A 15,196-nucleotide genomic window follows, 5' to 3' on the forward strand; every position below is an offset into this window, starting at 1 on the left:
ACTAACCTATTAACAAGATGCCGAAGAGCCGCTTGTCGTTTCTGCCGTTTTTGGTTTCGTAAATCCTAGTAACGAAATATTCTCGGAATTGGACGAAATCAAGACCCGGGGTCCTATTTTGCCACGAACCTTCCGGAAGACCGAAAGGGATACGAAGTGGGGCGACGAGGCGCCGCCACCATAGGGCCGCGCGGCCAGAGGGGGGCCCGCGCCGCCCTATGGTGTGGGCCCCTCGTCAGCCCTCCGATTCTGCCCTTCCGCCTACTTAAAGCCTCCATCGCGAAACCCCTGATGTGAAAAACCACGATACGGAAAACCTTCCAGAGACGCCGCCACCGCCAATCCCATCTCGGGGGATTCTGGAGATCTCCTCCGGCACCCTGCCGGAGAGGGGATTCATCTCCCGGAGGACTCTACACCGCCATGGTCGCCTCCGGAGTGATGAGTGAGTAGTTCACCCCTGGACTATAGGTCCATAGCAGTAGCTAGATGGTTGTCTTCTCCTCATTGTGCTTCATTGTTGGATCTTGTGAGCTGCCTAACATGATCAAGATTATCTATCTCGTAATACTCTATGTTGTGTTTGTCGGGATCCGATGGATAGAGAATACCATGTTATGTTAATTATCAAGTTATTACATATGTGTTGTTTATGATCTTGCATGCTCTCCGTTATTAGTAGAGGCTCTGGCCAAGTTTTTGCTCTTAACTCCAAGAGGGAGTATTTATGCTCGATAGTGGGTTCATGCCTGCATTGACACCTGGGACGAGTGACAGAAAGTTCTAAGGTTGTGTTGTGCTCGTTGCCACTAGGGATAAAACATTGGCGCTATGTCCGAGGATGTAGTTGTTGATTACATTACGCACCATACTTAATGCAATTGTCTGTTGTTAGCAACTTAATACTGGAGGGGGTTCAGACGATAACCTGAAGGTGGACTTTTTAGGCATAGATGCAGTTGGATGGCGGTCTATGTACTTTGTCGTAATGCCCTATTAAATCTCACTGTACTTATCATGACATGTATGTGCATTGTTATGCTCTCTCTATTTGTCAATTGCCCGACTGTAATTTTTTCACCCAACATGCTTTTATCTTATGGGAGAGAGACCTCTAGTGAACTGTGGACCCCGGTCCATTCTTTAATACTGAAATACAAATCTGCTGCAATACGTGTTTTACTGTTTTCTCTGCAAACAATCATCTTCCACACAATACGGTTAATCCTTTGTTACAGCAAGCCGGTGAGATTGACAACCTCACTGTTTCGTTGGGGCAAATTACTTTGGTTGTGTTGTGCAGGTTCCACGTTGGCGCCGGAATCTCTAGTGTTGCGCCGCACTACATCCCGCCGCCATCAACCTTCAACGTGCTTCTTGGCTCCTCCTGGTTCGATAAACCTTGGTTTCTTTCTGAGGGAAAACTTGCTGCTGTGCGCATCATACCTTCCTCTTGGGGTTCCCAACGAACGTGTGAAATACACGCCATCATCTGTCTCCCAGCTTGATGTTCAGAATGCTTTTCTTAATGGCGAGTTGAGTGAGGAGGTTTACATGCAGCCTCCTCCTCGGGTATTCTGTTCCCGATGGAATGGTTTGTCGTCTTCGACGTTCTCTCTATGGTCTCAAACAGGCTCCTCGTGCCTGGTTTGAGCGCTTCGCCTCTGTCGTGACTGCTGCTGGTTTCTCTCCTAGTCTTCATGATCCAGCACTTTTCGTTCACACTTCTCCTCGTGGACGTACTCTTCTTCTTCTCTATGTTGATGATATGATCATTACTGGTGATGATCCTGAGTATATTGCCTTCGTCAAGGCTCGTCTTCGTGATCAGTTTCTTATGACTGATCTTGGTCCTCTTCGCTATTTTCTTGGCATTGAGGTTTCCTCCACTTCTGATGGCTTTTCTATCTCTCAGAAACGTACATTCAGGATCTTCTTGCTCGTGCTGCTCTTGGGGATGAGCGCACAGTTGATACTCCTATGGAGCTTAATGTTAAGCTTCGTCCTACTGATGGTGATCCTCTTCCTGATCCCACCCGTTATCGCCATCTTATTGGGAGTCTTGTTTATCTTGCTGTCACTCGTCCTGATATTTCTTATCATGTTCATATTCTGAGTCAGTTTGTCTCAGCTCCTACCACTGTTCACTATAGTCATCTCCTCCGTGTTCTTCGTTATCTTCGTGGCACGATCACTCGTCGCCTTTTCTTTCCCCGTTCCAGCTCTCTCCAGCTCCAGTGCTATTCGGATGCTACATGGGCGAGTGATCCTACGGATCGTCGTTCGCTTTCTGCTTACTGTGTGTTTCTTGGTGGTTCGCTTGTTGCTTGGAAGACGAAGAAACAGGTCGCAGTTTCCCGTTCGAGTGTTGAGGCTGAGTTGCGGGCTATGGCTTTGTTGATTGCTGAGGTGACTTGGTTACGGTGGTTGCTTGCAGATTTTGGGGTCTCGTTACGACACCCACTCCACTTTTGTCCGACAGTACAGGTGCTATCGTATTGCACGTGATCCGGTCAAGCATGAGCTGACCAAGCATATCGGTGTTGATGCTTTTTACACACGTGCACATGTACAGGATGATGTTGTTGCGGTTCATTATGTGCCTTCAGATTTGCAGTTGGCGGATTTCTTTACGAAGGCACAGACTCGAGCGCAGCATGATTTCTTACTATCCAAACTCAGTGTTGTGGATCCACCATGAGTTTGCGGGGGGTGTTAGATGTATATATTTGTCTATTGTAGTTTCACCATATATTAGGGGGCTTTCTGCATATGTGCACCTGTACATGTACTATATATTGTGGCCTTTGGCCACCTGGTAATACAACAAGTATATTGCGCTAACATGCCTCACCCTAGCAAAATGATTTGGATCCGCCACCCGTTTTTTGTAGCACTTCAAAATTTACCTTATTATAAGGGTGTGGCTAATTCCTAGTCCACTGAGTTAGATGATGTCATATTTTTCTCACTCGTAGCCCCACTTTTTTTTCGAAATGGAATCACAATGCAATCGATCGGTATACGACTTGAGTGAACACTAACATAACTTAGGTAGCAACAAGAATCAATAGCGCCCGCAAAAACAAGGAACAAGAATGAATACAACGAAATTAGACTCGGTATTTCTCCTGCATCACGAGAAAAAAGAAACACACTTAGATAGGATTGGAGAATTCTACAGGCCTGTACAATAATTCAGGCCTGACCTTGGCAAGTTGGCATCTTGTTCCATCTTTGAAAAGCCTATCCTCCCCGACTTTCCATTGTAGAAATTCGATGCAGGGATTGCCCCTTTGCATATTCCCACATTGGGTGGCAATGCTTACCCAGCGTAGCTTTGCACGATTCTTCACCCCACATCAATCACCGAAATGCATATCAGCCTTTTGTTCAACTTCCTTTTTTCTCTCGAGCCACTTGGTGCAGATTCTTGCTCCTCTCAACGAGCATAGATGGCCCAATCAAAGCAGCGCCATATACATGTCGAACTGTCGATTCGACAACCTATCTATCAAAGATATGTAGAATCTATACCGCGTGATAAATAAGCTATGATGTAGGCCGCAACCGAGATAAACATATGTAACCTGGAGGAGTACGCAACCATTTCTGTCGTGTAAATGGTGCAGGCCGTGCCTATATAAGAGCTATACGGCTGGACAGGCTGCTGCACATTCAGATACATACACCTGCTCATCGAGTGATCGGACAAAGGTCAAGGTAGCTCTCTGCAAGGTTGAGATGGCGATCAGGAATCAGATGGCGACGCGGTCGCTGGACGGGGACATGACCGTGGACGAGTTCAAGGAATGGCTCCGGCGGTTCGACGTGAACCACGACGGCCGGATCAACCGCGAGGAGCTGCGGTGCGCGATGCGCACCATCCGGACGCGCTTCTCGGGGTACAAGAGCAAGCGGGGCATCGACTACGCCGACGCGAACGGCGACGGCTGCATCGACGACAGCGAGGTCGACGGCCTCATCGACTACGCGCAGAAGAGCCTCGGGCTCAGGATCGTCGCCTACTAGACTATATTCAGCGCTTGTTAACTTCATCCACCTATGCTCCACGCTAGAATAAGCGGTCGATCGCTTGCTTGCTACCCCTGTACCCTTTCGATTTCTTGTGTACTTATTTGCTAATCTGTGCGCCGTACGTGCGCGTTTGTGATCTATGATGGTGTGTTTGCAGTTTGCTGTGTGTGGCACTCAGGGCCGACGGGCTCTCGCCTTGCCTGGCTCGTGCCATGGTTGCCGTCGATGTTAATTCGCGCTCTCCTCCTTTAATCTTGAGCCTTTGTTCTGATCTGTAAGAGCATCTCCAGTCGCGTCCCCCAAACCGTCCCCCAAAGCGATTTGGGGCGCGCCGGACAAAAAAAGCGTTCCAGCCGCGTCCCCCAAAGCCCTTTTTTGTCCGGCGCGCCCCGATACGGTGTCCGGCGCCCCGAGCCCGTCCCCGTCCCACAGGGGACGCACCGGGGACGCCGGACACAACGAAAAGCGAGGCGGGCTCCCACATGTCGGCGACTATTTGCATAAACCGTTGGTTCGCGCCTCTTTTCTCGTCGCTCCTTCCTTCCCGCGCCTCCCACCCCACCGCCGCCGCTGGATTTCCCGGCCGTTTGGGCGTCTGATCTGTGCTGCGAGTCGGCACCGTTGTCGCGGCTGGGGCTCCCGCCGGTCGTGCCGCCGCCGCCGCGTCGCCAGCGCGTCCCAGAACGCGCCGTCAAATCCGCCCCACCTCCGCGCACAGAAGGTGCTCGACGACTTGCCAGGTAGGCGCGATTGGTCGCTGTTTGTTGCGTCGTCTGCCTCGGCGCAATTTTAACCATTGATTTTGCTTTAGCCATGGACAGCGACGATGAGATGGTTGCCCTGCTGCTGGAGGACGAGCAAGCGTTCGACGACGACCTGCGGGAGCATTTGCTGATCATCGCCTCCCTCCAGGACATGCTTGACGCCGAGGCGGAGAAGAGGAAGAGGCCGCGCCGCGGAGGATCAAGGCCGGGAAGAAGGAAGTCGAAGCCCCGGCAGAGGATGGAGGGGCATGCCATGCTGCACAACGACTACTTCGCCGACGGGGCAACACATGCCGACAATTTTCGGCGCCGGTACAGGATGAGCAAGGGCCTGTTCATGAATATCCTCCACGGCGTTCGAGAGTTCGACCCCTACTTCAAGCTCAAGCTCGACGCTGTAGGCGTTCTCGGGTTCTCATCCATTCAGAAGTGCACCGCCGCCATGAGGATGCTTGCATACGGAGCACCTGCCGATACACAGGACGACTACCTTCGCATGAGTGAGTCTACTGCCATTGAGTGCATGTACAAGTTTTGCCGAGCTGTGATGGGAAAGTTTGGCAAATACTACTTGAGAGGGCCAACTGAGGAAGAGACTGCAAGGATCATGGCACAAAATGCTGCCAGAGGATTTCCTGGAATGCTTGGAAGCATCGATTGCATGCACCGGGCATGGAAGAACTGCCCGTTTGCTTGGCAAGGTATATACAAAGGGCGTCATGGATATTGCAGTGTGGTGCTTGAAGCTGTGGCAGATTATGACCTGTGGATTTGGCATTCTTTCTTTGGCATGGCGGGATCACACAATGACATCAACGTGTTGCAGCGGTCTCCGGTGTTCAGCAGACTAGTGGAAGGGCATGCTCCACCATGCAACTATGAGATCAATGGCCACCAATATACCAAAGGCTATTATCTAGCCGATGGTATATATCCAAAATGGGCCACTTTTGTCAAAACAATATCGAATCCATCAGGTCTGAAGAATTCTCACTTTGCTACACGACAGGAGGCTTGCAGGAAGGATGTCGAGCGGGCATTTGGTGTGCTTCAAGCACAATTTGCCATTGTCCGGTACCCTGCTCTAAGCTGGTCTCACGACCAAATGTGGGAGGTGATGCAGGCTTGTGTGATCATGCACAACATGATCATCGAGGATGACCGCAAGAATCATGTTAGGTCACATGTTGGTCCCTATGAGTGTCAAGGACCTCTCGCGGAGGTTGATCATGAGGTGCCTGCAGATTTTGCTGATTTTGTGGTCATGCACGCAGAGATCCGTGACAGCAATGTGCATGAGCAACTTCAAGCTGATCTCGTTGAGCATTTGTGGAGGATCAAAGGAAATACCGTGGCACCTTGATGTATCATCTAGCCCTTTTTATTATATTTGATTACTTGTTTTATTGTTTGTTGTAATTTAATTTGAAAACAATCCTCGAAAACATTTTTTTTCATATGCTACATTTGATATAAATGGTTTATGTGTTAAAAAAATTATTTTAAATGTTTGGGGCGGCGTTTGGGGGACGCGGCTGGGGAGCGACGTCCCCCAAACGCGGCACGAACAAAACACGTCCCCCAAACGCTCAATCCGGCGCGCTTTGGGGGACGGTTTGGGGGACGCGACTGGAGATGCTCTAAGCTTCACGCTGTTATGTTTTTCTGATGGTATGTAATCAAACTTACGATATGTATTTTTTATATGCATGTATGCTCTAAACAAATTTGCGTGCCAGGATTTTCAGGGTGTCCAAAGAATTAAACTTGTTCCAACGATGATTTTTCTGCAAAATTTGTTGAGAAAAACATTCTGACAATTGTACTTGATTCGAGAATAGCTAGAGTTACTCTAATGCATGCCAAATTGAAGAGCCAATCTCCAAATTATGCTTGTAAATCACAGTTATTTTCATGGTCAGTATAGCTTACTTATTTGGGTGACCCTCTTTATTGTTAAGATAACTTTGATGGGTGAGATGAGATTGTTATTAAGAAATGTTGATTCTTTTTATTAGTATTTGCTCTTGTCCGCTATCTTCACGTTCAACCTTTAGTTGATTAATTGTTTTCTTTATCTAGAAAGGACGGCCCTCTTTGAGAAAATTTTGCATAATTGTTGGGCCGAAGGCAGCGTCTGTAGGAGTTGCTAGACACATGTTTGTGATAAGAAAATTGCTCAATAAGGCTGGTCACTCATGGATCGGGGAAGGGGAAGACATGTGGTGAGGTATTACGTGATGAAAATGAGGAACTACGCCGTACTTTAATAGAGGAGATGGTATATTAATTACAAATAAGTTCTTGAAAGTTGATTGTCATGAATTCAAGATATGTATGAACCCCTTCTCGTGGAAATTCCTCTAAATATTTACTTATAATCACACAGTGTTTTTCTGTGTATATGAATTTTCATGTTTATTACATTTACACACAGGTTTAACTAGTCATTTATTATACACAAGCAAGGATTCTGTATTCCGATAAATCTTAGACATGTTTATGAGACGGACAAACAATTTAGAAGGGAAACTAGCAAACTGAACTCGTACCAACCCTACATAATTAAATTGCATAGATATACACTTTCAGAATATTCTTTTGTGGGATATATATATATTGGAGGTCATGTTTGTAACTCAAATTTGATAAAAATAAAATACTGAATACACATATAATTCGATAGCGTATACAAGCAGGTAACCGTAGTTTACATTATTTGCTTGAGGAGACGAGATGGCGTAAGATGGAAGCAGTCTGTCTGGAATTGCAAGCCTATAGATTAGGAGGAAGAGGCGCACGAAGACGGGCATGCAGCAGCAAATCGGTCTTCTTCCTCGCCGTGATCCCAAACTTCTCCGTCATATCCAGTTCAGCCGGAACGGTGCCCTCTGGGAGCTCCCAGTCAAAATGGAAGAGGAGGCTCGCCAGCGCAAGCTCCATGGCAGCAAGGCTGAACATCATCCCTGGGCAACTCCTCCGGCCCGCGCCGAACGGCAAAAACTGGAAGTGTTGCCCCTTAAAGTTCACCACAGCGCTGTCATCAGCTTCCTCGAACCTCTCCGGCCTGAACTCCTCTGCGTCGGGGCCCCAGTTTTCGGTGTCCCGGGCGATCGCCCACGCATTGACCAACACCATGGCGCCCTTGGGCACGTCATAGCCGAGGACACGGCAAGACTCCTGGCACTCCCGTGGGAGGAGCAGCGGCGCGGCCATGTGCAGCCGTAGCGTCTCCTTAATTACCAGTTGCATGTAGCGCAGCTCTGGTAGGGCCTTCTCCGTCACGCGGCTCTGCCCTGCGAGGGTAGCGCGCACCTCAGCCGTCGCCCTGCCCAACACTTTTGGGTTCCGCATCATTTCCGCCATGGCCCATTGGAGCGTCGTCGTCGAGGTCTCCATGCCGGCCGCGAAGAGATCCTGCAATGAAAGGAGTAGTACCTTGTCAAACACGTGTACGGATAGGTCTGCCTAAATCGACAGGTTTGGTCGACGCCGGCGATGTCTGGTTTACATACTATGATCACGGTGCGGATGGTTCCCATCTCGAGAGGGGTGCCTTCCGCCTGGATCCTCAGCATCACGTCTAGAAGGTCTTCATCCCTGTTGCCGCCGGGGCCGCCTGACCTCCTCGCTCCTTGCTCCGCGAGCACACCGTCCAGCGCATGCCTCAGACGCTTGGACAACGCCTTCAACCGTCGCGTCCTACTTCCGCCGAATGCGCGGGCGAGTCCTGACGACGGAAACAAGTCGGCGAGGCTCAACCCGGCCGTGGCCCTGATCGAATCGTCGAGGCACGCTATGAAGGCTTCCCGGTCAGTGATCCGGTTGCCCACAACGGCTAGCACGACCACGTCGTGGAGGTAGGTGGCGAGGTGGGAGCCGAAGTTCACGGGCTGGGACTGGGATGACGACGCGAGGGCGACGGACGCCACGAGCCTCCCGGCCTCTGCCTCGCGGGTGCCCTGGAAGGAGCGGATCTGCCGTGCGCTAAGAAGCTCGTTGACGCAGAGCTTGCGAACCATGCTCCAGTGCTCGCCCTGCGGCGCCATGATGATGCCCATGCCGCCGCGGATCCCTTTCACCGCCTTCATTGTGCTCGTCTCAGGTCGTGTGGCAAAGATGGAATCATGGGTTTTCAATACCTCCCTAGCGGAGCTGGCTGACGAGGCCACGAGGACGCGGATCTCACCGAGACGGAGCAGCATGAGCGGGCCATGCCGTCGTGCCAGGTCACGCATGGCGTAGTGCGGAAGGGTGCCAACGAGGTGGTGCAGGCAGCCGATCACGGGCAGCTGCCATGGCCCCGGTGGTGGGTTTTTGCTGTGGTTGCCTGGCGTGAGCTTGACGAGGAGGAGAGGAACTAGTACTAGCATTGTGGCCAAGAGGACAGAGTAATAAATGTAGTAGTACATCATATCCATAGTGTATCCTCCCCTATGCCTCGAGTTTATACTCCATTATATAGCCGTAGACAAGGAGACCCGCCATTAGGCTGGCCATAGTGGTAAGTATCATGTAGTACTTTCATGCATATGATACTTGCATATACTTATATGGTACTATCTCTATAGTGTTTAGTATCATGAAATAGTATCATAGTCATGCTATATTTATTGCTTTTTAGAATCTCAATGCAAATTTGTGCACAAGATTTATTTGACATTAACTTTTCTCATGACATGCGCTATGATACAGTATCCACCTATGTTACTCTAATCTCTTCTCTTCTCCTTAATTAACTACACTTTAGCTTTTTTGTGAGACCAATGTGCATGGGAAAAGAATCCTATACGACCTGGGTCGCACGCCCCTGATCCGTGGACCAACTCCAGAGGGTGACACCTGGCAAAACGAATCTTAAAGCAGACGACCCTCAATTCCCGTTACCTTCTCCAGCTATCCACGCTCTGTCCTGGCCGCCGCCGCCGTAATTGTCCTGGTCGCAGTATTGCGGAACTGTCGGCGGTCGCTGCTCTCCCCCGTTGTCCACGGCAAGCCTCCTCAACGCCCTTGCTCGCGGCAGCGCCGGCTGATTGCTCGTCTTCTTGCCTCTACCGGCTTGCTGCATATGAGCACATGTGGAATGGATAGCCGCAGATGCTTGGGTCGCTGGGATGTTTCAGATTAAATTGATTGAGGCAACAATCAATGGAGATAGAGTGTGGCTGTGGATGGCGGCGGAGAGCAGTGACCGCCGGTGTCTCCGCGACATGGCGATCAAGACCATTGCAGCAGCGCGATTTGAGGCAGAAAGTTGGTCGCTAGAACAGGAAGTGAAGAAATTGGGGCGCCTGCTGTAAGATTCGATTTTCCAGTTGTCACCCTCTGCAGTTGGTCCACGGACAGGGGCATACGACCCAGGTCATATAGGATTCTTTTCCATGTGCATGATACTATCACTATGGCTAGCCTTACACCCAATAGTGGTTCGTGCGGGTTGGTTTTTGATATGGGTGTGTCTATATCTCAGTTATATCTCAGTTGACTGAGATTTTGTTAAGTCTCAATCACCTTAGAAAAGTGCAACTGTAGGTTAAAGAAATGTGCAACTCGGTCCAGTTGCACATTTCCGACAGAAAAATGCAATTACACTTTTTTAATAGAAAAGTGCAACTCAGGCACTTTTTGTAAGTGATTTGGACTTAAGAAAATCTCAGCTGAGACATAGAAAAACCGTTTTTTCTTATGTTGAAACATTCTGAATATAGCTACTGACACATAAGAAAATGAAGAAGCCACAACCAATGATCAGTACATGCATCTTCTGTATTTGCGGAAGGCATAGCTAAACTCCCAAAATCTGATCCTTCAAAACGTAGAGCAAAAACAATTATTTTGAAGATCATTGTAACTGTATTTATTCGCCGCTGCGGTAGCTTTCTTCTTGATCGCCTTTGTCCTTTTTCTCTACGCCGCTTGCGCCGCATCGAGCCAGCAGTGTGCTGCCCATTTTCCCTTTGCTCTTTCACGCACATGCCCAGCTGCTCTTTTCCCTGGCCTGGATCCACTCGTGCAGCAAGCAGCTGCAACATATCGAGCGCCGGCCGCGCGCACTGCTGCACCAGCTATGCTCCCTATCGTTGCCGATACCAGAGCCAGGTTAACGGGTGGAAACATCAGGTGCCCAGGTGGTATTGCTTAGATCCTTCTTATCCTAGATCAACTAGTTGAATGCCCGTGCTTCGCCACGGTTTAACAAATTTATCCAAATTTATCCAATTAGTCAAATTTATATGTATGGAACCCTAGCCGCCACCCTCCCCATCTCCCCTCCCGCCGCCGTCGGATCCTAGTGGGGCGAAGACCGTGCGGGGGAATGATGGTGGCAGTAGAATGTCCCTCCATCATAGCTACGAGGTGTGGCTTCGGCGGAGGATCTTGAGCGGGCGCCTCGGGACGGCGTGTGTGTGGCCATGGCACCGGTCACGCAGAGATGTGGCCTCCTCCACCTTCCACGGTGAGGGGGAGACGGTTGTACGGCTGCTGAAGCGGGTGTGTATGCCACCATCGACGACAACGCTCGTGGGTGTCGTATTTCTCGTAGGAAGTTATGGTGGGGTGGCTCTCTCTACATTATTTCCGTGAAAACCTCAGATCTAGGGGAGAACATGCCATCTACCATCGTCAGCGGCATGGTGCAGCGGGGTCTCGATCATGAATGTGGGATGATGGACGCGCACAGGACGGTGGCGCCATCTGGCGTCATGGCGGCGTCGAGGGCACCCTGGAAAGGTCAATGCATTGATCCCTCTTGGATGGGTTCACGGAAGACGGAGGTAGCGACCTCTACGGTGTGTACGTTGGTGCATGCTGAGGGTTTGCTAGACCGGTTGTGCTCTTACTCGCCAATAGGTGGTTTGGTGAGGATTTTCGGTTTTTAGATGATGTGCATTGGTGTGATATCAGGCACTGGTCCTGTTCATGATTACCCCCTTCATCGGTAGGTGTAGCGATGTTGATAGGATGGTGGCTTCGAGTGATCTTTGTATCTCTCTCTTAAGTCTTTGTTCAATAATATAATAAAAATATATGTGCATCATTTGTATGCAGAAGCTCGGGAAAATCCTCCATTTCGAAAAAATCAATTATTATTGTGTTCAATGCATAGCTTTATGGTGGATGACAAGGGATTAACTTGTCAATGCCTATGGATTGTAGGCTAGGGTTTAGTTAGAAGTAGAGGGCAAGTAGATCTCGAAGGTTTCAGCCGAAAAGTACTCGACGAATATGAAAACTAGGGTTTGCAGACAATGATTCGATGATCTTCTCGTCCCTCGACTCCCCCTTTATATAGGTGGAGCCGAGGGATTCGTGCTATACAAGGATTACAGAGTCCGGGATGGTTTCTAACTCATCCCGCCAGATTACAAATAACACTTCCTATTACAACTCTATCTTTTCCTTAAATACATCTTGGACTCTCGAGTCTTCTTATTCTTCGGGTAGTGGGCCTTCAATAAACCCCGGGTACTATATTAGGCAGGCCCATTTGGGATGCCTATGTCGGTAGCCCCCGAGATTTTGCTTGAATCGTAGAATCGGGAAAATCTCCACTCGTTTATTTTTACTCGAAAGCTCTAACTTTTATACTTTTTCTCATAAAATTCTATATTGTACAGGGATATTGGTAGTTGGGGCTAGTTCATCTGACGGATCAGGTACTAGTTAACTGCTCTAGTGGCAATCCGCAAAAACCTACTTCAAAATCACGTCCCTGGACATGATTTCGGGATACTCGGTGTAAACTTCGACAGGCGCCGCTTAAGGTCTTACCATTCTGTCGAGTCCCAGTTAAATTTATCGAGTACCTAACGCGTCCGTTAGGATTTTTCTTCGTATCTGTTGATACGGATAAAAGTAGCAGAGCGCAGTCTTCGGCGATGCCACGCCCGGCAGAATAGGTCTGGGGTCTTACCTTCGCAATTTTGCGGCATTCGAGAAATTGATCGCAACTTCGGCGTTCTGAGAATATATTGTCGAGTGCTTTTCCGGCTGTTGGAATGGCACATTTTATCGAGTCAAATATGACTTATATTGCTTTCCCGATGGGAGTATATGGAGAGTTTAACGATAACTCGAAATATACTCTCTTGCTTGTTCTATTTTTCCTTTGTTAATTTCATCGGGCACGCGAACAGCGTTCCCGATGGGAGTAGCCCCCGAGGCTACAGCCAAGAACTTGTGCTTGGTTGTAGGCTCAACATTTTAGTCCACCTTGTCGCTATATTGCCATTATCTCCTGATATTCTTTCCTCCTTCTTCTTCTCTCTTTCTTTTTTCTCTATTTTTTTTATTTGTCGGGTGCGCGAACAGCGCTCCTGATGGGAGTAGCCCCCCGAGTGTTTCGGTGACTTTTTACTATATTTGTATATTTGCGAGGTTGTGGACCAAGGCATTTATATATTGAAGGCAAATATGAGCCCCCGAGCTTTTACTGAGTACTATTTTGTATTTTTATTGACTCACGAGGTATTTGAATACCAAGGCGAGGTTTTTTCCTTCACTTATCGATGAACTATATTGAAATTCGTCGGAGCGATGACTTTGGTCATCGTTGATAAAGAAAAAGGTGATTTAGCCACTATCTTTATTATATTGCAGCACCGCGAGCCCGCCTCATTAAAAACCTTCTCCGGCCCCACTCGGTGCCCCGAAAAAGGAAAAGAGTGCGTCTGAAAACTCGCGGGCGTTTCAGTACATTGAAGTTTTACAAGGACTATATTTCGACTCTAGGCGTAGAACCGCCTGAGTTGTGCCACGTTCCAGGGGTTTGGCTCCTCCACCCCTGTCTTCTTGTCCTTTATCCTGTATGCTCCTCCTCCGATTACTTCCGTGACGATGTAAGGGCCGAGCCATGGTGACTCGAGTTTTTCATGACTTTTTTGCGTGAGCCGAAGAACTAGGTCGCCCACCTGAAAAGATCTTGGCCGCAATCGTCGACTATGGTAATTCTTCAAGTCCTGTTGATATTTGGTTACTCGAGACAATACTTCATCTCGAGCTTCATCAAGTGCGTCCACATCATCTTCTAGCGCTTTTCTCGACGTTTCTTCGTCATACTCCGCGACACGTGGAGAGTTGTGCTCTATCTCGATTGGCAATACTGCTTCGCTCCATGTACCGAGAAAAATGGAGTTTCCTGTGTCGTTGTATTTGGAGTTGTTCGGATGCTCCATAACACACTTGGTAGTTCTTCGGGCCAGGTATGTCGAGCTTTTTCTAATGGTCCTAACAAGCGCTTCTTGATGCCATTGCAGATGATGCCATTGGCTTTCTCGACTTGCCCATTGGTTTGAGGATGTGCAACTGACGCAAAGTTCAGCTTGATACCCACCTCTTCGCAATAGTCTTTGAATTCATTGGACGTGAAGTTGCTGCCGTTGTCTGTGACGATGCTGTGGGGCACTCCAAATCTGAAGACGAGGTCTTTTATGAATTTTACTGCGGATGCTCCGTCTGGTGAGTTTATCGGCTTCGCTTCTATCCACTTTGTGAATTTGTCGACGGCTACTAGCATGTATTCCTTTCCTCCTGGCGACGATTTGTGTAACTTGCCTACCATGTCGAGTCCCCATTGTGCAAAGGGCCATGACAAAGGTATTGGTGCTAGCTCTGCTGCTGGAGAGTGAGGTTTTGCGGCAAACCTTTGACACGCATCGCAAGTTCGTACTATGTCCTTAGCGTCCTCTATTGCTGTCAACCAGTAGAATCCTGCCCGAAAAACCTTGGCTGCGATAGCTCGACTACTTGCGTGGTGGCCACATATTCCTTCATGTACGTCCTTTAGAATTATTCTTCCTTCTTCGGGTGTAACGCACCTTTGCAAGACGCCTGAAATACTTCGCTTATATAATTCTCCTTTAACCACCGTGAAAGCTTTGGAGCGTCGAATTACTCGCCTTGCCTCAACTGGATCATCGGGTATTTCTTTCCCGAGGATATATGATATGTATGGCTGCATCCATGGTATCTGTATTACTAGGACCAGGTCTTGCTCCTCTTCTTCTTCCTCTTGCTTCTCCTTGATAGCCCCGAGGGTTTCTTCTCCTTCTTTTTTGATTTTATCGTCTCGAGTGGATCTCTCGTTATCTCCTCCCAAAATACACCTGGTGGGACTGCAAGGCACTGCGACCCGATGTTTGCAAGAACGTCGGCTTCGTCGTTGCTCAATCTCGCTAATATGATTTACTTCGCATCCATCGAACAATTTCTCGAGCTCATTGTACACCTCCTTGTATGCCATCATGCTATCATTGACTGCGTCACATTGGTTCATAACTTGCCGAGCTACCAACTGTGAGTCGCCAAAGATTTTTAGTCGAGTTGCTCCGTGTGCTTTCGCCATCTTCATCCCGTGTATGAGAGCCTCATATTCCGCTTCATTGTTAGATGCG

At 48.8% G+C, this 15,196-nt stretch overlaps 2 protein-coding genes across 2 annotated transcripts; one reads left to right on the forward strand and one right to left on the reverse strand.

Moving 5' to 3' along the window:
- The first annotated feature begins 3,575 nt into the window (after positions 1-3,575).
- LOC124654887 (calmodulin-like protein 5) lies at positions 3,576-4,176 on the forward strand. The gene has a single exon (XM_047193862.1). The coding sequence runs from the start codon at positions 3,745-3,747 to the stop codon at positions 4,030-4,032; it is 288 nt and encodes a 95-aa protein (XP_047049818.1). The 5' UTR covers positions 3,576-3,744; the 3' UTR covers positions 4,033-4,176.
- A 3,394-nt stretch (positions 4,177-7,570) lies between these two features.
- On the reverse strand, positions 7,571-9,040 carry LOC124658482 (desmethyl-deoxy-podophyllotoxin synthase-like). The gene is made up of 2 exons (XM_047196803.1): positions 8,361-9,040; positions 7,571-8,205 (listed from the first exon to the last, which is right to left on the reverse strand). Exons 1-2 carry the CDS (start codon positions 9,038-9,040, stop codon positions 7,578-7,580), a joined length of 1,308 nt encoding a protein of 435 aa, XP_047052759.1. The 3' UTR covers positions 7,571-7,577.
- Between the last annotated feature and the right edge of the window lie 6,156 nt (positions 9,041-15,196).

The sequence above is a fragment of the Lolium rigidum genome, chromosome 5 (genome assembly GCF_022539505.1).
Source record: "Lolium rigidum isolate FL_2022 chromosome 5, APGP_CSIRO_Lrig_0.1, whole genome shotgun sequence".
In the NCBI taxonomy this organism is placed as follows: Eukaryota; Viridiplantae; Streptophyta; class Magnoliopsida; order Poales; family Poaceae; genus Lolium; species Lolium rigidum.

Excerpts from the sequence above, each read along its gene's own strand:
- LOC124654887 (XM_047193862.1), top strand. The coding sequence starts at position 3,745 with ATGGCGATCAGGAATCAGATGGCGACGCGGTCGCTGGACGGGGACATG.
- LOC124658482 (XM_047196803.1), bottom strand. The coding sequence starts at position 9,040 with ATGCGTGACCTGGCACGACGGCATGGCCCGCTCATGCTGCTCCGTCTC. Across the intron at positions 8,206-8,360 it reads ATGCTGAGGATCCAGGCGGA|CGGCATGGAGACCTCGACGA; the intron begins AGGCACCCCTCT and ends TCTCTTCGCGGC.